Raw genomic sequence first — 23,327 nt, forward strand, 5'->3', positions numbered from 1 at the left:
TAAGAAGTTGAAAGGGGAGATCCTCGAGTGGGAGAAGCACCGAGAGATTGACAGACACCCCCCTCAAAACCGCCCCTTGGAGATGCGCTTGCCAAACAGAGGCGAGGTCTTTCACAGTAACCTCCTCCGCGCTCTGACCCGTCCCTCATCTGGGTAGTCCAGTCTCTGCAGAGCCTGGGAACCTCTGCGGACCCCTCGAGCACATGGCCAGGAAGTCAGTTCGCGCCTCGCTGCGCCTTTAAGGGTTCCCGAAACTTTCCCGCAGCTCTCGGCTGAGCCTCGTCATATCCGTTAGCCGTGGCCTCCCGGGCACGTTCCGAGGAAATTCTGCACTTCAGTTTCCCGGGGAAGAGGCGCGGCCCAAGACCCGTGCGCCCCGAGGACCCGCGCCCATCCTTGACCTTGGCCACGGGGGGAGGGGATGGGCCTGCAGGGCGGCGGCCGCCAGAGGGGGCAGCGGCTGAGAACTTGCTCAACTCGGCGCCGCCTTCTTCTGCCTCCTCCCCGTCCGCCCCGCCCCGTCCCACCCGGCCCCGCAGCCCCGCGCGTTCGCTGTCTCGCAGAGCCCCCGCCGCGGGGATGGGCGCGCTGCTCCGAGCGCTCCTGCTCCCGCTGTTGGCGCAGTGGCTCTTGCGCGCAGCCCCCGCGCTGGCCCCAGCGCCCTTCACGCTACCCCTCCAGGTGGCCGCAGCCACGAGCCGCGGATCCTCGGCCGTTCCCGGGCTCGGGACCCCTGAGATGCCCCGTGCAGATGGCCTGGCGCTAGCGCTGGAGCCCGCTGGGGCTGCCGCCAACTTCTTGGCTATGGTGGACAACCTGCAGGGGGACTCTGGCCGCGGCTACTACCTGGAGATGCTGATCGGGACCCCGCCGCAGAAGGTAGGACTTGGGGACAGGGGCTTCCGAGAGCTGTCTCCGCACGGTTTAATGTTGCCCCTAAAGCAGAAGCCTTCCCGAGAGAAAAAGGGGCCGTGGGGAGCATGGGTTGGACAGGAAGCGGCGGCGCGCGCTAGAGACGGACTAGGGAGCGCAGCCTCTGCCCCAGCACAGCTCAAGGGGTGTGAGCAAATGTTTCGGAACTTGGTGGCCCTCCCCCACTCTGTGGGCCTGGCAGCTGAAGAGACCTGTAACGCGCTTCCTCTCCAGGAGTGACGCCTCCTTCCAGCAAGGTGGGTGGAGGGGAGTCTTGGAAGAAGGTGCTGTTAGGTAGAGGGAAATCGTTGGAGTTGATACCCTCCTTCCATGCTGTCTCATTGCTAAAGAGACTCTTGGCCGGCATCCAAGGCGCAGTACCCTTTAAAAAAGAATTCTCCATGAGCTCAGCTAAAAGATAGTACGTTCCGAAGTGTCTCTTTGCCCCGCGGAGCCGCCTGCCTGCCTCGGAGTTGGTTTGCAGGCTTCCTCCTAGTTATCTGGCTGCCCAGCCTCTGGGCGCCGTGCACCCGCCAAGGCATGCACCCAGCAGGCTTGGAGAGTGTGAATGCCATTAACTACTGGGGGGCTATACCAGGCTCATAGCAAGGCAAGGCGAAGACAAAACAAAATGCTGTCTAAACAGCTTTCTTCTCCCCCTTGTTCCGATGTTCATTTAACACTTCGTGTAGCAAGGAACACAGGCTCCGAAGCTCGGAGTCTGGCAAGGAAAAGAAAAGCCTCCCAGAAGTGATCCGACCTTCTCTGATCTACCCACTCGAGTTCAAGTTCTCTCATGAGTCGAATGCACCGTATGAAGATACTTTATTTTTATTTTTAACATTGTCGTTGGGGTTTTTCATGCTGATGTGATTGCCCATAAATAGAACATGCTCATGACTTTTGTATAATTCTAATTAAATTATTCAAGACTTTAAGAAGACACACCATGCTAATTTTTAAAAAGAGAAACTGCAGAATAACTTCTGTAGCTGTTTGGTTAAAAAAAAATCTTTAAAGAGTAAATTATTTTGCTGAAAACTTTGGTTGTGGTTGCTGTGCAGGATCCCTGTGTGGCCAGCCCAGGAGTGGCTGCAGGGCAGACTGAAGTGGGGCCTGTGTCAGCTGAGGAAGCTTAGGGGCCCCTGAGCAGTCAGACCACCACCACGTGAGCATGATCCCAGGGTGTGGGATCCCGTGGACTGCCTTTAGCAGGACTGTACAGAACAGGAGGAGCCTCGTCTGTGCCATACAAAAATCTTTCATGCACAGGACTTGACTGATTCCCCTTTTGGCAAACTTCTACTTTTAAGGATGGAAATTCTTATTGGCTTTAGAGCAGAAGGGAAAACTCTCCTGAACTGAAGCAGGCTCCAGGGCTGAGGAAGAGGGAACCAGAAAAAGCTCCAAGGAGAAGACACTTCTCACAAAGCTCCCCTCAGCCATTGCTTGCCTTTGTTGATAACTCAGTGACCTTTACTTTAAACTCAGTGATAAAGTTTAGTTAATTAAATTAGCTGGGATGTAACAAGCACCTAGGTTTGTATCCTTAGCACAGCCAAGGTAGTTCCTCCAAGGTTGTTTATCAGTTAGACTGTAGCGTGTTTTTAAAGAAGGCTGTTTTGTGACAAACACAAGTATCATTTTTGTGTCCCACAGGAGTGAACTGTTCTGTGTCATGGCACGCTGGAGGGACAAGCTACCGCAGGGCAAAATCTGTGCATCTGATAATCTCCCTGTGAAGGCCAGGTGCTGGCGACCGCCTTGCATCCTGCCTTGTAGGGTCTCTGGCACCAGCAGGGGTTTGCAGCTGGCTAGGGAAGGCAGTAGGGAGGTGACCTTTGAACCCTAGAGATGGTTCCTGCTCTAGTAGTTGCCACAGGGTCATGCATGTATTTTCTTTGAGTTCTCTGACACTTCAAATAAAATCACTTAGAAGCAATAAATTACCAATACTTCTTCGGGTGTTAATAGCTGTAGATAGTGTCCTGGGCCTCCTCACAGGATGACGACCTTGACAGATGTCTTTCTCTCACACACCCTACCCCTTATATCTTGAGAGAGAGAGAGAGAGAGATCGAGAGAGAGAGAAAGAAAGAGAGAGCGCCTCTGGAAGCCACAAGATTGGGTGTTATTCCTTGGAGGGCTGTTCACCTTGATTTTTGAGGTAGGCTCTCTTGGTGGGATTAAGCTGGACTTCTATCTATCTCTGACCCCTGGTGCTGGGATTGAAAACATTCACCACAAGCCCCAGCCTTTGTGCTAGCATTGCTCTGTGCCTGAAGGGTGGCAGGGGTGAGGTTTGGAAACATTGAATGATTTGCTCAGGCAATGGGGGAAGAAAGAGGGAGGGTGGGAATGGAGCCCAGATCATTAGACTGAAGGAGCTAAGCTTTGAGCCACAGGCAGACTGCGCTCACTCCTGCATGTTTCCTGCCTGCTTTTCCTTGGTTTGTGCTACAAAGTGCCCTTCCCTGACCCCAGGGTGTTAGGGACTGTATGCCTGACTGTACCTAGAGTCTTTCCTATACTCTGGTTACCCATTCTCCCTTTTAAGGCTATGCTTAAAGACAATCTTAAGGAACTAACTGTGAGAGGATGTTGGACAAGAGGCTGGATATGAACCAAAGCTCAGCAGACTCCTGCTGTCCTATGGGAAGGCCAGCCATTGGGAGTGTAACTTACCCCTGCCCTGCATGCTTTCATACAAGAACTGGGATCAATTGTCCTGCCCACCGACTCTGTGAGGAGTCACAGGCTTCTGCCCAGCCGCCTGGACGAGCCTCAGAGCCCTGTACTGGCAGGCAGGCCCACGTTGGCATGGAGATGAGAGTCAGGGCTGCACACTGATAGCATTATGTGACTCCTATCTAACAGGAGAGCCAGCATCCACTGGAACCATGCAATTTGGTCTTATTAATAATAATAAGAATGTTCAAAAGTGATTATAATTATAGCAATTTCCATTATTAAAATATACTTTCATGCTAACACAATAAAGATAGCAAAGGTCTGCAACTATATGCTTTTTGGTGGCTCGAAAAGGGCTTTGGGGCCTTTTTATTGGAAGATTTCCTGTCATCCGCACTGGTGTGGATGGAACAGCTGGCAAACTCTTTTCACATTTAAGCTTTCAAATGTAAACATTTAACAAAGTACTTTGGCACATGTACTGGGTTATTGATCAACCTCTTAGCACAGCAATTGAAAGTACAGAATGAGCTTCTCTATATAATTGAAGAGTTTTCTTTCTTTTTTAAGAGTAACTCACCTGGGGTCCCCCAATCACATTAAGCTCACAGTAAATGAGGCTGGAAAAAGGAAGGCAGCCAGATGAGAGGAAACTAGGAGGGGGGCACTAAGATTCTAACTGTTAAAGATGATGAAGGAAGAGAAGGTCAGGACTTCTCAGGCAGTTGCCGCTCATTTCTTCAGGTTAGATGTGGAGCCCTGGGCATTAGGAAAAGGATTCATCGGAGGATGTAAAAGATAGACAGAGCTCAAGGAGACCCAGCAGCAGCACCTACCTTTATTTCTTGCATATCCAATGTAGGTATCCTGCTGAACATTTGTTTTGTGGGGTGTGGGATCAAACCCAAACTAGAAAAGTATTTCACCATTGAGCATGGTGTGTCCACCTCCCACCCCCAGCCCCCTGATTGACCCATCCCTGCCTTGTGTGCTCTCAGGCAAAGCAGTTTGCTCAGCTCACCTCACTGGCTTTTCATGCCTTCCCATGGACACTGGATAATCACTGGACTTAATTTTAAGATGGAAACTGGGGCTTGTGCCGAGTCAGTCATGTCTCCACGGCCACGCTGTGCAGGGTGGGTCCGTCCATGCCATCGGGCTCCACCTGCACTTGTGCCCCGTCTTATAAGTCCCCCGTCTCAGTTGTGGTGGCATTAGAAGAGAGCCGTCTTCTCTTTCCTGAGCAGTTTGGTGGTGTTGAGGACACTGAGGCGCTTTGGTGTCCTGGACGACCAGGGCCAAATGGTTCCCGTCTCTGAGCCCTCAGTCCTCCATGGTTGGTGTTCTGTTACCTCTGCATTAGTTTCTTCACTTTCCTAACAAACCCCTGTAGCCCAGAGGCTTGAAAACATTGAAATCTATTTCTTCATGGTTCTAGAGGCTGGAAGCCCAACACTGGGGTGTCAGTGACAGGGACATCCTACCTCTCGAGGCTCCGGGGAGGATGCTCCATTTCCTCGCCTTAGCATCTTGTGTTCTTCACTTGTAGCCATATTGGTCCAGCCTCTGCCTCCATCTTTGCTGACTTTCTTCCTCGTGTGTGTGTCTGCATACAGTACAGTCATTATAAAGACACCAGTCCTTGGAATGCCTTGCTTGACCTTGACTTCTGTATGTCTGCGAAGACTCACATTACTGACAAGGTTCTGGGCTTAGGTTTCCAACTCCTACAGTCATGCTCCACATCACAGAATTTCCATTAGCACTGGACTGCACAGACAATGGTGGTCCCATAAATCTGCATGGTCTATGGTTCTTTAACCATCTGTCTTAGTCACTTTTCCTGTTGCTGTGACAGAAGACCGATAAAAGCAAATTAAAGGAGAAAGGGTTGATTCTGTCTCACAGCTCAAGGACAGTCCATCATGGCGGGAAAGCCAAGGTGGCAGGCGCGTGAAGCAGTTGATCATACTGCTTTCACAACGGGAATGCAGCAGACAAGGAGAGCGTGCAGCTGCTTAGCTCCCCTTCTCCATTTTATATAGTTCAGTATCCCATCCAGGGAATGGTCCAGCCACGGTGGGCAGGTCTTTCCACCTCAATAGATACAATCAAGGCAGTCCTCCACAGGCTTACTCAGAGGCCCATCTCCCAGGTGATTCTAGATTCTGTCAAGTTGACAGTTACCACTAACAATCACACTATCTGTGTCTCATACTCTGTGAGATTTGCACAATGACAAAATTGTCTGATGTCACGTCACAGAACATAGCCCCATCCACAAATAGTACCTGTGTCTACTTGGGGGCATATAATTTTATTTTCAAGTCTTTTCTACACTTATAATTTCATAGATCCCACTTGTTAGTTGTTAATAATTTCAAGTTGGAGTTCAAGTGCAGCGTTCCTCAAGATTGATGAGTAGATGGTAGTTTGGCTTGTATTAGTCAGGGGCCTGTGGTAAGACAGTGAACTGGGGAGGGGCAGTGGGAGGTGGTTTCTGATGCTCTACTGCATCCTCGTGTTGGTGTCCCCACCAGAGCGTGGTCATGTGTTTAGCGTGTCTCTTCTCAGGTGCCTCATTCTAGAACGGCTGGAATTTGTGTGTTTTGGTTGAAGCCACCCAACTTCTGCAGGTCAGATCAGCAGTATTTAAACACCCTTGAAGTTTGTATTCTAAAGACTTTATCGGCTCCAGCCACCCCTCAAGAATCAGGATGTGTTTAATAGGGAGGCTGTCCAAGGACTCTTTCCTGACTGACACGCCCTGAGTATCAGCTTTCCTTGAGTCAGAGGTGGGTCAGCCTAACCTGTTGTTCGAGGTTAGCTGCCCAGTCTTCCTGTTTCCTTCAGGATGCTTGCAGTCCTCACTGACTGAACACCAGAAGAGAAAGAGTAAGATTAGCTGTTGCTATCTTTGTTTGCTTTCTGTTGCTAATAACAAAATACCACAGATCGGGTAAGTTACGGAGTTTATTTTGGCTTGTGTTTCTGGTCCAAAGTTGAAGGCCTGTATCTGGGACTGTCTCCTTGTTGGCAAAGTCCCAAGGAGGCATCACATGGAGAGGGCTAACCAAACTGGCTTTTGGAGCTGACCCACCCTCAAGGTACTTTTTCACTAGCCATTCTCTTACCACCTGAATGGATTCATACTCTCATAGCAACAGATCCTAGATGAACTCCTAAATGTCCTACCTCTTCCTGTATCATAATAGGGAATAAATGTGAACATGAAGATAGGAGGTGACCTACCATGTTAAATCATAATCATCATTTTACATACTGGCTTTGCTCTGGGTGCTCCGATCTGGTGGATTTCTCAGTCTCTGTAGGGTCTGGTCACATGCTATGGGACTTATTTTCCATCTTAGCTTTTGGCTTCTGGGGTCAAGCCTTTGGCTTTGGGTGCAGGGTCCACCCAGGCTTAGAACTGCTAAGCTCTGTCTCCTCACCACGCAGAGTCCAGCAGGAGCAGGGTGTCTCTGTATATGGATGAGCAAGATGTCTTCCCCATCCCACCTAAGACTTGCTTTTAAATTTTTTTTATTACATTTTTGTATTTATTGTAGGAGAGGCATGACTATACCACAGGGCATTTGTGGAGGTCAGAGAACCACCTGCCAGAGTCTGTTCTTTCCTTCTGTAGTGTGGGTCCCAGGTCTCAAACCCCAGTCATCAGGCTTGAGGACAAACACCGTTAGCCCCTGCTGAGCCATGTCTCCAGCCCACATCTCCCTTTTGGCCAACGGTGGGATGTCTGCTCCTCTGGAGGTCTTGCTGTCTGCCTGACTCCCTTCTGGTCACCCTGTTCTGCTGTCCAGCCCTGGCCAGTCCATGGTTAAGTTGTGGATTAGGCAGAATGCTTCAGTGAGGGGAAATGGCCTCTCTGGGCTTTTCTAAGTTCTGCCTGTGAAGACACAGCTGTGGGTGGAGTGTGGGGAAGGGATGAGTATGACATATTCTGTGTCACTTTCCCGACCCTGTGAGTCTATGTGTGTGAGACACAGGTGAACTGGAAATCGCCACGCTCCTCTTAGTTCATGCCTGACACTAGTTCTACCCAACAAAAATGGTCATGTTTTAGAATTCCCCGAAGAAGAACAAGTGCCTGGTCATGCTGACATGCCAGACTGGGAATAAAAGCAGTGCTTTTGAGTTAATGACTGGCCGTCCAACACAGGTTCCTGGGTGGAGGTTGGGCTTTTATCACCTGGTACATTGTATACCTGTGCCTGAAAACACACAGTGTCAGTGCTGTTGTGTTAGGAGGATGGAGGGGACTGTCAGGTGGGGAATCCGTGCCCTTCATCAATTCCATCATTCTGGGGAGCCATGGTTACAGTGGGGAAAAGCATCTCTTTCCATCTCACTTTATCTTGAGAGTGTCAGGGAGCTAAGCACAGTCTCCTGGTCCCGCTGCAAATCACCACTGGCTCCACTTTAGCAATGACTTTGGCAATGGGAAGGAAACAAGTTCTGTGTGTCAGTCATGCATAACCCTGCCAGAAGCCAAAGTCACAAGACAGAAAGTCCTGTGTGTGGACGTGTTAGGGTAGTCCGTGACAACACTGAAGTCATTGGGGTCTGACCCTGTTGACAGAGACTTGTTGCTAGATATAAAGCCACATCTTGCTGCAGGTGAACATAGATTCCACAAGTTTCCAAGGGACATTAGAACCTTTCCACCCTCTGTGGTGCCAAAGGGTTTCTCCCATTGGAAATCCCTCTGGGCAGCAAGAGTGTCTCTGTGGTGTGGTATGCCTAACACTGTGAATGCTGAGCCCAGGTCTGTTATTTGCTGGATATTGGGTGCTGGGAGAAAGTTAGTTAACTTGGCTGAGCCTCAGTTTCCCAACATATAAATTGGTGAGTTTTACCCAGTGATCTGAGGTTTCATTGAAGTTTGGACCCTCCTCAATTGCGATCTGCTCTATTGGCCAGAACCTTTGATGAGTCATCTGGGGAGCTGCATAAAGGCAGGATCTAGTGTCCCAGTCAGCAGGGATGAGATCGGCTGCTGGCTGACAGCAGTCTGCTGGATCACCAGAGCTGGCTACAATGCAGAGTCCTGGGGCAGGGTCCACACTCCCTAAGTGAAATGCCATACCAGGCCTGAGATTTCTGCCATGCCTTGTATCCCTCAGCCATGCTGGATTCTGTCCTTAGACTCTATCTGAAGGTCACTGCAGAGGTTAGCGCCTCCGCTGCCCTATGCAGAGTGGCTGTTTCTCATCTTCCTAGACATGTCCTTGGGTGTTTCCCCCTCTTTGTCCACTTTAGAAATATCTCTGCCTTAGGCAGATTGTGTTCCAGAAGCTTCCTTGTGTTGGACAATTGGGAAGCCTGAAATGCAAGTCCTTTCAATGTGCTGCTCGGAGCTGTGCTGAAGGCAGCCTTTTGAAATGCCCTGTCTGCACAGAGCCTTCGCTGTAAATCCAGAAAGCTTGAAACTTCCAGTGTGCCACTAATAAGGCAAAGTGAAAAAGGAAAAGCTGTTCAGAACCCAGCAGATGCCCTGTGCTTCTCTGTTGACCTTAAAGGAGCTCTATCACCTGTGGCCACTTTGCTGGCCCCCACATGATTGTGACCCACACTTACTCAAGGATCCTCACAGAGACAGTGTAGATGGAATAAAACTAACCAGCATAGACTCTTATTGACCTAAAGCTTATCAGTAGACTGGGCCGCCCCATCAGTGAGCCCTAGTTGTCTTGCCTGTCTCTACCTCTCCAACTCTGTACTTATCACCCTATTCCACCATGTGGACTCTGGAGACTGAACTCTGGTCCATATGCTACCTATGGTGGAGTAGCGGTCTGAGCTCCCCATTGTCTCAGTGAGATTGCTCATTGTGCTGAAGCAGAAAGGGGGTCATGCTAACTGTTGGGCTCTGTTGTACGCTCCAGAGCTGTTCTCTGGGAAATTGAGACTCCCCGCCCCCACTTTGTTACAGATGCAGATCACTTTATTTTCCTTAAGATTCATTTTTAATTTTTCATATGTACATGTGTGTATCTACATGTATGTATGATCATGTAACTACTGGTAGAGTCCAGAAGAAGGCATCAGGTCCCTTGGAGCTGGAATTAGGAGGCATTATGAGTCTCCTGATGTGAGTTCTGGGAACCGAACTCCAGTCCTCTGCAAGAGCAATACATGATCTTGAGCACTGAGCCATCTCTCCAGCCTCACAGCTTCCTTTGTTTTATTTTATTATTTATTTACTTTTGGTTTTTTGAGACAGGGTTTCTCTGCATAGCCCTGGCTGTCCTAGAACTCTCTCTGTAGACCAGGTTGTCCATGAACTCACAGAGATCCGCCTGCTTCTGCTGCCCGGCTCACAGCTTCCTTTAAATAAGCTGTTCTGGGCTGGAGAATAGCTAGATGGATCACTGGCACCCTGTCACTCATGGCTTTAGTGCCCACCTGTGTTAGTCACCATGGAAAAGGGTAGGGAATCTAGACTAACAAGGTGGCTATCCTGTGTTCTATACTGTGGCCATCCTCACTGATGGGCCAGCCCAGTCTACCGATAAGCTTCAGGTCAATAAGAGTCTACACTGGTTAGTTTTCATAAAGTTGACAGAAGCTACAGTCATTTGGAAAGAGAGAACCTTAACTGAGAAAATGCCTTCAAAAGACTGACCTGTGGGGCAAGTCTCAATTAATGACTGATGTGGGAAGTGCCCCCTTGGACAGGTGATCTGGGTGCTATAAGAAAGCAGGCTGAGCAAGCCATGAGGAGCAAGCCCGTAAGTAGTGTTCTTCTGTGGTCTCTGCTTCAGCTCTGGCCTCCTGGTTCCTGACTGCTTGAGTTCCTATCCCAACTTTCCTCAATGATGGATTGTAATGGGATGTGTAAGTCAAACAAATCCTTTCCTCCCCAAGTTGCTTTTGATCATGGTGTTTATCACAGCAATGGAAAGCCAACTAATACAGAGATCAAAGAAAAAAAGTGACAATACTTGAAGCATAATACCTGAAGGTTTTGTTCTGGCCTCTACATGTGTGACACACACAGACACACACAGACACACACAGACACACACAGACACACACACACACACACACACACACACACACACACACACACACACACTTACTCATCTGACATGTGGCAGCATGGGTGGAGGAGGGATGCCCTTCCCTCCAACCCCAGCCCATCCATGCCTCAGACAAGTAGAGGAGCTGGCCCTGGGGTCATAAAAGCAGGAGGGCTTTCCCTGCCTCTCTCCAGCTGCAGCACTCCAGTAGCCCCTGTACCTCACCTGGGCAACACAATGTAGCCTGCCCTAGGGGCGGGAAAGCAGGAGAACTGGCCCCACCCCTCTTCATTGCTGCAGGAGGTGAATTAGCTGGAGAGCTCACCCTGGTGGTGAGGCCAGGGGAGAACTGGCTGGTAGACCAACCCTGCAGCTGCCCAGGCCCAGATCCAGGCCTATGTATGGCTTGCCCTCCCCAACATCCACCCCATCTATGATCTGCTGGAGAAGGTGAAGGGACCTGACCTGCAGACCCAAAGCTGCAGGATTTCCACAACACAGGGCAACAGCAAGATATCCAAGAAGAGTCCTAGTGAAGGCTCAGTATTGATAGTTTAGTAGAATCCAGAGGCCTTGAAACAGACTAGTGACTTTGCAATGAATACTTGAAAGTAAAGATATATGGACAAAGGGGTTTACTGCGTGACTCACTGTGTTACACTGCAGCTTCCATAATGAGATTTTTAATTCCCCCCCTTTCCCTTTTTCCTCTTGAATTTAGTTTTATTTGTGGCGAGGGAGTGCATGGGCAAAGGGCAGATGCAAAGGGATGGGGAAATGAATGGGATCAAGATACATAATGTAAAAGACATATAGAATAATTTTTTAAAGTAAAAAAAGGCACATGCTCTCTCTCTCTCTCTCTCTCTCTCTCTCTCACACACATACACACACACACACACACACATATGCACACATGCATACTCAGGGAAGCTAATCCATTATTAATACATGTCCCGGAAGTCAGGGACAGTACAGACAAAGCATGTGTTTCCTGTTCATTGGGAGAAGCAGCTGTGGCCAGATGTTCTGCGATCTTAGTACAGCATCAGCCATGGGGTGAAAGTTCCAGAAATCTGAGTTCTAGTGAGCAAAGAGAACACTACACCAAACAAGCAAAGGTAACTTGAAACCTAACAATGTGGGTCTGCATCCCAAAGGAATCTGAGCCCTGTTCTCCCATCTAAAGCCAGGGCTTCTGTCACCAGGCAGCATTTCCTCTCCATCTCCAGAGGGGGTAGAAAGAGCTACTTACTACCTTAGAGGGTCAAATAGGTCTAACACAGGAGATTCTTAGCTTGGGTGATTGCGTTCTGCTCAGGGGATGTAGAGGGTGTTAGGGCTGAGCTGGTGCCATTGGCATTTACTGGGTGAGGTCAGATGTTGGTCAGCTCCTACAATACACAGATAGCCACCTCATACAGAAGCATCTGGTCTGAGAGCAAGACTTGCTGGTTATGGTGTGGCTCAAGGGCTAGCCTGAAGCAGCTTCCCAGAGTAGTAGGAAGAAATGTGTAGGCTCAGGGGAACATGACAGAGGGTCTCCATGCCAGCCCCGGGACCACCATGCTGTCTTTTAGTGTTCCTGGACTTGGGTGGGCTTATCACTGATGTTGTAAGCCATTAGGAAGGTTAAAAGTCACTTCTGCCCAAACTGATAGGGATCAAAGAGAGAAAGGAATGTTGGGCTAGACTCAAAAAGACGAACGTTCCTCTACTGTGCATGTTTATTGAGCCCCTCCTGTGCACTAAGCCTGTGCAAACCCCAGGATTGACAGTTAACTACACAGAGAAGGCCCTTGTTTTTACACATGCAGTGTTCGTCTTAGGAAGACAGATTGTAAAGAAAGCAAACAGTGTTTTGGAGAATGCTGTGCCAAGGTGCAGCCTGGGAACCCTTGTGGGGGAAAGAAGACTGCCAACAAAGGCTTGGGGAAAGACACTGCCGAGCAGGTGCAGAAGGAGCCGAGCTGGCGTGCCGAGAGGGACAAGCCTGGAGGAGATGGCGCAAGTGCTCCAGGGTGAGCCGGGAGGTACAGGTGCCTCCTCGTGCTGTATATATGTGGGGGACGGGACTGCGTGCGTGCGTGCGTGCGTGCGTGCGTGCGTGCGTGCGTGTGTGTGTGTGTGTGTGTACGTACATATGTGTGTGTGTGCATGTCCACATATGCATGAATGTGTGTGTGTATGTACATATGTGTGTATGCATGTCCACATATGCATGAATGTGTGTGTGTGTGTGTGCGCGCGCGCGCACGCGCGTGTGTGTGTGTGTGTGTGTGTGTGTGTGTGTGTGTGTTCCCAGACCCTGCTTCAGCAGGAAACCCTCTTTCATCTACTTTATAAACATGCTTTGGGGTTGGGTTTATAAAGAGAAAAAATGCCTTACAGAGCATGAATACATTATACCATACCACTTATGGGCAGTGTGCATGTGTAGGGGGCTAAATTGTGGAGGGTATAGTTAAATATGGATGGCCTGGGTAGTTTCTGAATTACAAAGGAAAATTAAACTCAGAGTGCCAGGGAAGCACTGTGGTAGAGACCATTTATCCCATTATGTGTGTTATTCAGCAATCTCTTTGTTTGGGGCCTTCAGGATAGGCTTGGAACAAGAGAATGAGTGTGTCTGGTTTACTTAGGATATGATCCCAGAAGATCCTAGGACAGCTGTGTGTGCAGGAGACAGTACCAAGAGTGGATAGCTGGAGCCCATCCTCTGATGGGAGATATATTAGTGACTTTTCTATTACTGTGATAGAACACCGTGACCAAGGCAACTTATAGAAGGGAGGGTTTATTTGGGATTATGGTTCCGAAAGAATGCGAGTCTACCACCACCACCATAGGAGGCATGGAAGCAGGCAGGCATGTTTCCTGGAGCAGCAAGTGGAGAGAGCATGTCATTAACTGTAAGCTGTAAGTGCTGAGAATCTGTAAACTCTCAAAGCCTACCTTCATCAACACATTTCCTTTAAAAAGGCTGCACCTCCTAAACCTCCCCAAACAGTCCACCAACTGGGGTTCAGGTACATGAACTAATGGGGACATTCTCACTCAGACTACCACAGGAGTCTCTGAGAGATAATGTCAAGTAAGCACATCAGACTGACTGAGGACCAGGGTGCCAATGATGCCATCATTGTCCTGGTCACTCATGTGCTGGGACTGATATTACCTGCCACCAAATGCACAGGGTATAATTCAGCCCACCTGTCCCACATCACCTGGAATCCAGTTCTGAGTGCCTCTGAGTCAGACTGGAGTAGGCTTTTTTCTGGAAGATGACAGTATGATGTGTGAGGTGAGCAAGAAGGGGTGGCTGGGGGTGAAGGGAGATTATGTTTGAGGCTAAAATCAACCACAAACACACTTTTGAAAGATGAGCATTCTGTAAGTAAAGACATTCAGAGGCTTTGGAATAGTGGGTGCCTCACACTGCAGAATAGTGATATAGGAAAGGCTCAGGATACTAAAGGTGTCTAATCCACTGACTTCCTGTGACCCATAACCCCATTTAGCAAAATACATTTCTAATAGCTTTTGCACACAGAAAAATCTAGCACATCACAGTTTTATTGTACTCTTATCAACACAAAATCTTAAGCATAGTCATGCCATAGAACATTTTGCTCAACAGACAGACCACACATACAGAGGGCATCTTTTAGAGCATGATAGGATTGAGCAACTCTGATTGCCTTGACACTGCAGGCATTGTGGGAATCCCAGCACAAGACATTGCTCTCATATTGATGGTCAAGCTGACATAAACAGTGTACCACCCATCACAAAGGTACAGCAGTGCAGTTAGAAAAGTACACCATATTTAAGAAGTGCAATAGGAAACACTGATACTGGTTTATCAGTGTACTGTGTTCTTATTGTTACTTGGAGGGTGCCTATTTTTACATATAATAGAAAGGTAATAATACCCAGGCTCTGACTGGCTCTTCATCTGGGATTCCAGAAGAAAGCATACCATCCTGTTGTGGTAACTCTCAGGCTCTTCTAGAGGAGCCAGTTTGTAGGAGCAGGGTTGTTGTATTAATGAACTTGACCCTATAGAAGTCTAGCTTAGTCTGTCTATTTATGTCTTAGTTTTTAACAGAAAGATTTACAAGTTTTTTATGTTTTACTCTAAAAACAGGACAGGGGAAACTGTTCAGTGGTTAAAGTGCTTGACATCCAAAATTCACATAAATTCTGGGTGGGCATGGTCTCCTGCCTATAATTCCAGCCTTGAAAGGTGAGGCAGATGATCCTCAGAGCATACTGGCCAGAGAGACTAGATGTATTGATGAGCTCTGGGTTTGATTGAGAGACCCTGCCTTGATGAATACAGTGGAAGAGCAATTAAGGAATGATTTTCTACATCAGCCTTGGACCTCCATATTGCACATGCACACATGAACAACAACAACACATACACATGCCTTCATACACATACAAACATGCATACTACATACACAAAAAATGTTAAAGTGAAAAACATGCCAACTAAGGATTTGATGAAGGAAATATTTTGGATAGTAGCACAGTGTTTTACTATAAAAAGGTAAAATGACAACTAAAAAGTTTGTGAAGTAAAAGATAAGCATTCTAGCAAGATAATTTGTTATTGAAGAAAGAAAAATGTTGCCTACAAATTTATTGTAGATTATGTGTGTGGTGTCTTTAAAATCTTCAGTAGTGGTACATTAAAACAGTTAACTGAAGCAATGCTCTCGAGCAATTTACAGAAGATGTTCCTTAAACTGGTACAGCAAGGTAGTTTATTGAAGCAGTACACTGGAGTTCACTCAGGCGGTCCACTAAGGTGGTCCACCAGGGTGTTTCTCTAAGTGGTTCATTGAAGTGGTTCACTGAAGCTGTTCTCTGAGGTGGTGGTTCACTGAAGTGGTCCACTGAAGAGGTACACAGAAGCAGTACATTAATGGAGTTTCTTGGAGTGGTACATGGTGGGCCTTCTTCATGCCTGCTTGCTTCTCACTCTCTGCCTCATCCACAGACGCTTTGATTCTCCAAACTCAATTCATAGAAGGTGCCCCTGTTTATCTACTATGCTATGTTTTTACATGACTATCCCTGTATTTAGATATGGGTAGATTTATAGATCTTGTCTACAGTGCTTAAAACAGTGATAGGCCCATATAGATTTGTACCAGGACCAATGGCTGCACCCAGGAGCCTGAGTATGTAGTAAGCTGCATGTGTGGGCTTGTGTAGATACATGCTGTGATGTTCCCACAACACACAACCAACTAACACATTCTTATTGTTAGGTTGCATGACTATATGCAAATGTCAAGATATAATCTATTTTAAATCATTTTTAATTAGTAAATATATACACATTTTGGCTTAGCTATACTCCTTCTGTAGAGGTAACCTCTGTTGTCTCTCTTTCTGGTTTCTTTCCATCCCACTGGTAGAGCCCACATAATGCTTGGATTAGTCAGGTTGCAGGCAGTGTACTGGACTCTATTTATGGACGGCAGCTTCACCTTGAACCCAAGAATGACTTTCCTCTTTCTCTCCATGTATGAGCTGATGCATCACTGGGGGCCTTCTTGTGTCTGTACAGATATGTTCTTCAGTGTCCTGAGCTTATGAATCATGAAGCTGGCTGTCTGGACTGAAGATTTCAATCTTTGTATCAGATGTAGTGAGTCCGGCCTTCAGACCTTTGACTGTAAGCCTACTTGTTCTCCAACCCAGCCTCCCTGGGACTCTGTGGAGGAGGAGGGATAAAGCTACTGAGCTTCTGCACACCCTTTCCCATTTCTCCTCAGGTCTGTGAGCACCTCAGCTCTCCAGTCTATGGCAGAGTATCTGGATTGTAGGGGCTCAGAGTCTGCAACTACTCTGGCCAAATGACATCTGGATTTGGATCTCTTTTCACATGGTCTAGACTGATGCTGTGGACAAGCACGATGCATTCATGATTCCTGGGTCTTTGTACATGCACTGCCTCTTTACCTTCTGGAAACTTCTGAGACAATCTTAGGCCTAGTATTTATGATGGTATGAGTGATGGTTAATATTGTTAAATTGAAAGGATCTTGAATCACCCAGGAAACAAGCCTCTGGGCATGCCTATGAGGCAACATGTAGGTTAGGTTAATTGAGGTGGGAAAACTCAGCCTCAGTGTGAGCACCTCAACTCCATGGGCTGGAGTCCATGAGTAAAAAGGAGAAAGTGAACCTGAGCATCACCATTCATCTCCCTCTGGTTCCTAATTATTGTTCCTGATTATTGATGCAGTGTGACCAGATGTTTAAATCTGTTGTCACCACAAATTCCCTACTATGGTGGGTTGTGCCCCCCAAATATGAATCCAAATAAACTCTTTCTTCTTTAAGTTGCTTCTGTCAAGTATTTGATCACAGCAATAAGAAAAATAACTAATATAGCATAACTTAGGTCAGGTCTCTCTTTTTTTTCTTAAATTCTAGACTCAGTGTGATGTTTTATATCGATGGTCAATGTGACAGGATCTAGGGAACACATTGTTGGGTCTGTCCCCCAGAGAGTTGCTAGATTTGGTTAGTTGAGGTGGGAAGACCACCTTAACTGTGGGTGGCGTGATGTCATGGGCTGAGGTCAGAGACTGAAGAGAAGGAGAGAGCAAGCTGAGTGCAGGCCTCCATCTCTCTGCTCCTGACTGGATGCAGTGTGAGCAAGCCTCCTCAGGCTCCTGCCACATGCCTTCCCCGCCACCATGGACTGTGTCCTTGACCTGTGAGCCCAGATCAACCGGGATTGATTTATAAAGTTACTCCTTGTCCAGGATTTTGTCACAGTGAAAAGTTGCTGATGAGTCTTCAGTCTACGAACTCACCGGAGACCATGTTCTCCGCTCCTCTTGACTCTCTCATTGTCCAGATATTGAACCGTCTAGTCTGGCGGCCCTGAGTCCCCCTCCGCTTTTACTTGACACCATGATTTTGACTTCAAGCTGCACGTTCCATTTCCTGGAATTCTTTCCATGGGATCTTTCTTGTGTTTCTACTGCATTTCTTCTTTCTCAGGGGAAATTAATAATGATTTTGTTTGACATGTTCTTCCTGCCTTTTATGTTTCTCCTCTGAGAGCCTTTTCTCAGTCAAAGGACTCTTTTTAACATATTCCCATCATTGGCTTTCTGTTCCCATGTGAAGGAGAAGCAGGAGGGACTTGTTGGGAACTCAGCACTGTGTGTACAGGGTCTAGAACACATTCCCATTATTAACACCCATGTGTAATGTTGGAGACATGCAGTGACAGGGGCACTATGTGATGTGACCGTGTGCATTATTAAGAGACTGAATTCAAATACCTCCCCATTCCTTCTTCAGACCCAAAACATTTCCTCATAGCTTCCTTTGTGATGCAGGTCAGAGCTTCCATGAAGGATTTCGGGAAATAAAAGGTTGTTTTCTTGGTCAAAGTACAGGTGTGGCCCCTTATATTATTTATAATTCTTCTATACTTCTAATTTTGTGTGTGTGTGTGTGTGTGTGTGTGTGTGTGTGTGTGTGTGTGTGCGCGCGCGCGCGCGGTAAAAGAGCCTATTGTAAAATCTACTATGTAGCTATTGTTGGCTTCCTGCTCATGGTGATCCTCCTGCATCAGCCTCCCAAATGTTGAGATTATAGTCTAAATATGGCTCCCAAAGCCATTTCAATATTGTGGTGATGTTAGTAGCAAGATACTTATTTTCAGTGAGGATGATGTGGGCCCTGTTGAGAATCTCGACTGTGGATGCCATGAGAAGATAGCCCAGGACTTTCAAAGGATGTATACCTGAGGTGCAAAATAGTGTTCATAGGCAAATCTTGCCCATGGCCTGATTTTATAAATAAAGGTTTATTAGAACACAGACATGTTTGTTTGCTTACATGCTGCCTGGGGCTGCGTGTTAGTTCATGAGCTATAACTGAATATGGGCTAGGTAATTTGTGGAGGATAGGGTTTTATGTAGCTCATGGTTCTGGAGTCTGAGAAATCCAAGGTCAAGGTGCTGGCATCTCGTGGAAGACCTTACTCTGTGATATATGACATGGCAGAGGGTATTGCATGTAAATACAGGGCAGTTATGCCAGCCAAAATATCTTCTTATCATAAAGCCACACTGAGGCCTGATAACCTCATTTTATTCTAATTGCTTCCTGACTCCAAACACCACTAACTCACAAAGACAAAAGTTTGAGATTGAGTTTCTAACATCTGAATTTCCAGGGCCATATCCAATTGCAGCAGGCTACGGAGTGGAGAGGTTGCAGCAGGTGTCTTACTACCAAGCTTAAAATATTTTTGAACTGGAATGATGCAGGAAGCATTTATGGACTCTGGGTTAAACTTTAGTTACTGATGACCAAAGGAGGGAGTAGTAAGGGGCTACCTGGCCAAGAAGACTTTGTCCCCAAAAGGAAGCTTCAGATGGGAGGCAGCCAGCAGTGAGTGCTGGGGAGGAGGAAACAGGATCTCCGAAGAACCCAGAGTGCCCCACAGAGGAAGGAAGCCACACCCAGGACACAGGATACAGCCATGTAAATCGCATAAAGTGCCCTCACCCTGTAGCTCCATTCTCCCTGTTTCTGGGCTTGAGACACCAGTGCAGACTCCTAAGCAAAGTGCCGAAGCAGTAACATCTCAGCCACACCACCTCCCTGCTACAGGCTGCAGGGTGTAAATCAGGCCCATTTCAGTAGAAGCTCGTCGCTCTGGAGGTGTCTTGCCCCCAGTAGATCGTATGTTGGAGGCTGGTTCCCAGAGTCTTCAAAGATAAGTCCTACTGGGCCATGATTGGCTTGGGACTGGACTTATGAAGGAACTGATGTTTGCCCCACTGGGTAAGGTGGGTCTCCCAGCAGTGGATTAATTCCTGAGAGGGTGAGAAGGTCCTTAGAAAAGAGCATCCCCCTGCAGGAAGAGAAAGGCAGATACACAGCTGGTTTCTTTTCCACCATGTTGTCAGGAAGCCAGGTATTGACATCACTCTCAGGGATTTCCAGCCTCCAGAACCATGACCACAGTGAACCTCTTTTCTTTCCATATCACCCAGCCTCAGGGATTCTATTATAGGAACATGAAATGGCTGTGGCAACACCAAGCAGAAGCTTTCGTAGTTGACAGGACTGGACTTATAATGGCTAAACTTGGTGTATTTCTACAAAGCTAATGTGGAGGATTTTATAGCTCATGTTTGAAGACAGATGCATGGTAAAAGAAACTTCTGCTGCAATGTCCCATCATGCAAACTCCATGGAAAGTCACTTGGAAGTGTCTAGAAAACTTGCATATGCATTTATCTCCGAATAGATCCTCAGACGTCTATTTCTGGGGCTTTTATGCAAAGGTTATGTCGGGAAAACATGAAAAGCAATTCATGAGGCTCCAGTGTCGTACCAGTGGCAATGACAAGTGGTAAGAAAGTCTCACATTCATCATGAGGGGACCTGTTTAGCAATCTATGCATTACTGATACACCAGTACCCCATGGGATTGAGCAAGAATACACGTGAGTGCCGAGAAAGAAAAGCCAGCACAGTATTCTACTGCACCTCTGAGAGCAGCATCTAGCACATACAGGAGGAGCCTTGTTTGAGAAAGCCCAGGAGAGTGGTCTCCAAAATTGGAATGGACACAATCCAGGGAGCCTGTGGTGACCCTTTGGGAAACAGGAAGTAAATTGGAGAGGGCTTGCCCTGGTTTTTACCTGAGAGAATGAGGAATGGGGCTTTGCTGAGTTGTGATAAACTCAGATAGGGCCACCTGTCCGCTGTGCAGGTCACCGGTGACTGTGGTCCACCAAGGCCTGAAGCTCATTGCTGGCCTCAGTGAGCTGTCCTCCTTGTATCATTGACTTGTTTTGTTTTGTGTTTTCAAAAATAAGATCTCTGAAGAAAGCTGAGTTCTGTGTTTTCCCTCCCAGAAAATCAGGCTTGTGGGTTTTGCTCTTGTCAAAACAGTGCTGTTCTATTTAGAAGGTGCTGGAAGGTCTTATAACACAATTAAGTCAGGTTCCTCTAAGCTGATATTTTAACACCTCAAGAAATTACTTTTATAAGAACCTCGTGCTGTGGGCAGTCTTGAGCCATTATCTGTAAATGTTTCCATTATTACAAAATGATGTCAGTTTACTACCTATCAAAACACTTTTAAAACCTTGAACTGGAAACAATGTTTACATAAAAAACTCCCAAGGATTTTGGTTGTTTAAAAAAAAGACACAAGAAAGCTACTGAGATAGTTTAGTGGGCAAGGGCACTTGATGTCAAGCCTGATGGCCTGAGTTTGATTCTTGGGACCCACAAGGTAGAAAGAGAAACCAATTCCTGCAAGTTCTCTGACCTCCACACATGCATATGGCACATACACATACACTCACTAAGTAAATGTAATGAAACAAATACTAGAAAAAGCATTGCCTTCTGCTGTGTGTGCTACTATGATGGATTGACCTTAATAAGTGACAACTTCCTAGTCACCATCTCCACTGTGAATATGGGGAAACTGAGGCACCAACTAGTTGCCTTGCTGAGGTGATGGATTCCTGATGGTAGCGACAAAAGTTCAAAACAGGTTAACTGGTCCCAGAGTGTGTGCTCTGGACCACTGTGCTGTTGCGTGAATTTCACACCTGGGCCAGCATAGTTCAGAGGAAGGACATGCATGGGTCACAGGTGCATACACAGAGGAGCTGAATATGCAAAATCGTTTTCATTAAGGTACATTTCCAAAGTCTCTCATCTGTGAAGGTTCTGGAAGTCTTTAGAGAAGGAAGGGTCTCATCTGATTAAAGAGAAAGTGCCAGCTGCCTACTGGAGTCTTGTGTCTTGGTTCTCCGTCATGGTGCTAAGCTGTTGTGGATACTCAGTAAATAATGTTCATGAGCTCTTTGAGCAATGAGGTCCTCAGGTATGGTCCTTGGAGGACATATCCTCTACCAATCAGTCCCAGAGCAAACCAAGCAATCTTCAAAAGCCTTTCCTCCATAGAAATAACTGCTTCTAACAGTGATCTCCATATGGAGCTTTGAAGCAATATATTTCACCCCTTTCCAATTAGAAGGGATGAATCAAGCATCCTTGACTTTGAGCAGTGCCCACTGCTTCAGGAGTCTCTAGGAAGACAAAATGTGGCTGGAACTGCTCAGCTAGTCCTGCTAATGGGGAGGTGAGCTTACCTCCCTCACCCACTAATTCATCTCCCTCCCAAGGCAGTCCTTCCTGCCTTTCTTAACCTCTGTCTAGGGGAATCTGGCTGAGGGGGTGACTAAGAGGGGCTGTGAATGCTGCCAGCAGCTATTGGCAAGTCCAGCTAGTAGAGTTCAGCTCTCCACCTCACACCTCAACTGAGATATCTTATTTTGATACCTAGTTGGAAATGACACCCTCATTGGCCTCCACCTGTGGCTGTCCAAGGAGTAAGGAGTCTCTCGAGACAGTTTTCTTCCCATCTGGACCAAGGAAGGTGCATTCTAAGAACTTCCCCGAGGCTCGAGAGGAAGAGTCTAGGGTAGCCTTTCTTTATGGCCTCTGATTGGGCTCAGCTGTGTGAGAGAGACACTTCTTTCTAGTAGATTCCAATTGCCTTCTTTCCTGGCTTCATAGCCTTCATTCCGAGAGGACAGTTTGCTCCATTCTCTGTCTCTGAACTCTCACTTTGCCCAACAAGGCCCTGTGTACTCTGCCTCTTGAGGCTGGGCTGAGATGGTCCCAACAGCAGCAGTCCCTGGTGTCCCTCTGGTGCAGAGTTCCATACACTGTCTATATCTTCTTGAACATACCTTCCCTTAAAAAATGGCTTCCCAGGAAGTGTCTGGTGAATTTCTCTCTGTCCTAATAACAATGAGAATCAACTTGATTCAACTTCTAAGTTAATGTAAGATTTGGGGTTCACATCAATTCAAAGTTCAGGAGCTGCAGAGACTCAGACAAGCAATGAACCCAAGGGTTTCGTATCCATTCTCCTCATGGTTGCCATCTCTTACTGAATTTTTGGCTGTCTGTGTACATGCGTGTATGAGATCTTGGATTGGTTGAAACCATGCTGTTAGCCAGATCTCAGGGTCATATCTCTGTGCTGTATTAACTACTCCCAACCTGTGAGTAATTTGTGGCCCCTAAATTCAGAAGTCTTAGCTAGCACTGCCTTAGAACATCACTGTTGAGAGACAGGGTCTTTAAAGAGGTGATTAAGTAAAAGGAAGTCAGTGGGGTGGCCCTGATCTTGTCTGCCAGTTGTCCTTATGAGAAAAAATCGGGACACCACATGACATGTGCATACAGAGGACAGCCATGTATAAGACAAGGGGAGCTACCTGCCTGCTCCTCGACCTTGGGTTTCAACTCCCAGGGTGCATAACACTGCTCTAGTGTGAGCCCAGGTCTGTGGCATCGGGTTGCAGCAGCACCAGCAGACTCATACCCACTTCTGTCCCAGCTCTTGGGTCCTGGTGACCCCTCCAGTTATATCCCCATCCTTGTACCCTTATGTCCTCCATTGCAGAAGCCACCTGGTTCCCAGTGTTACCCACCACACCATTTCGCCTTGACAGGAGAAGGAGGGGCGTCTCCCAGGACTATAGGACCCAAGTTCCCTATGCTCCAGTCTCCCCCTAGCCTTCCTTTCTGTGTTGTGAGGACGTCTTTGTTCTGTATGTTAGACATCACAGAAATTTACCCATCAGC

The 23,327-nt window shown here is 47.3% G+C and overlaps 1 protein-coding gene across 2 annotated transcripts in view; it reads left to right on the plus strand.

Moving 5' to 3' along the window:
* The first annotated feature begins 349 nt into the window (after window positions 1-349).
* Bace2 (beta-secretase 2) overlaps window positions 350-23,327 on the plus strand; it is an 81,483-nt gene continuing 58,505 nt past the window's right edge. The window contains exon 1 of one of the 2 annotated variants that reach the window (XM_006981376.4): window positions 350-879. In XM_006981376.4, coding sequence (XP_006981438.1) covers window positions 580-879 — 300 coding nt within the window. In that variant the 5' untranslated portion in view covers window positions 350-579. The remainder of the gene's footprint in view (window positions 880-23,327) is intronic. The other variant, XR_006062691.2, reaches the window with a different exon arrangement.

The sequence above is a fragment of the Peromyscus maniculatus genome, chromosome 12 (assembly GCF_049852395.1).
Source record: "Peromyscus maniculatus bairdii isolate BWxNUB_F1_BW_parent chromosome 12, HU_Pman_BW_mat_3.1, whole genome shotgun sequence".
Classification (NCBI taxonomy): domain Eukaryota; kingdom Metazoa; phylum Chordata; class Mammalia; order Rodentia; family Cricetidae; genus Peromyscus; species Peromyscus maniculatus.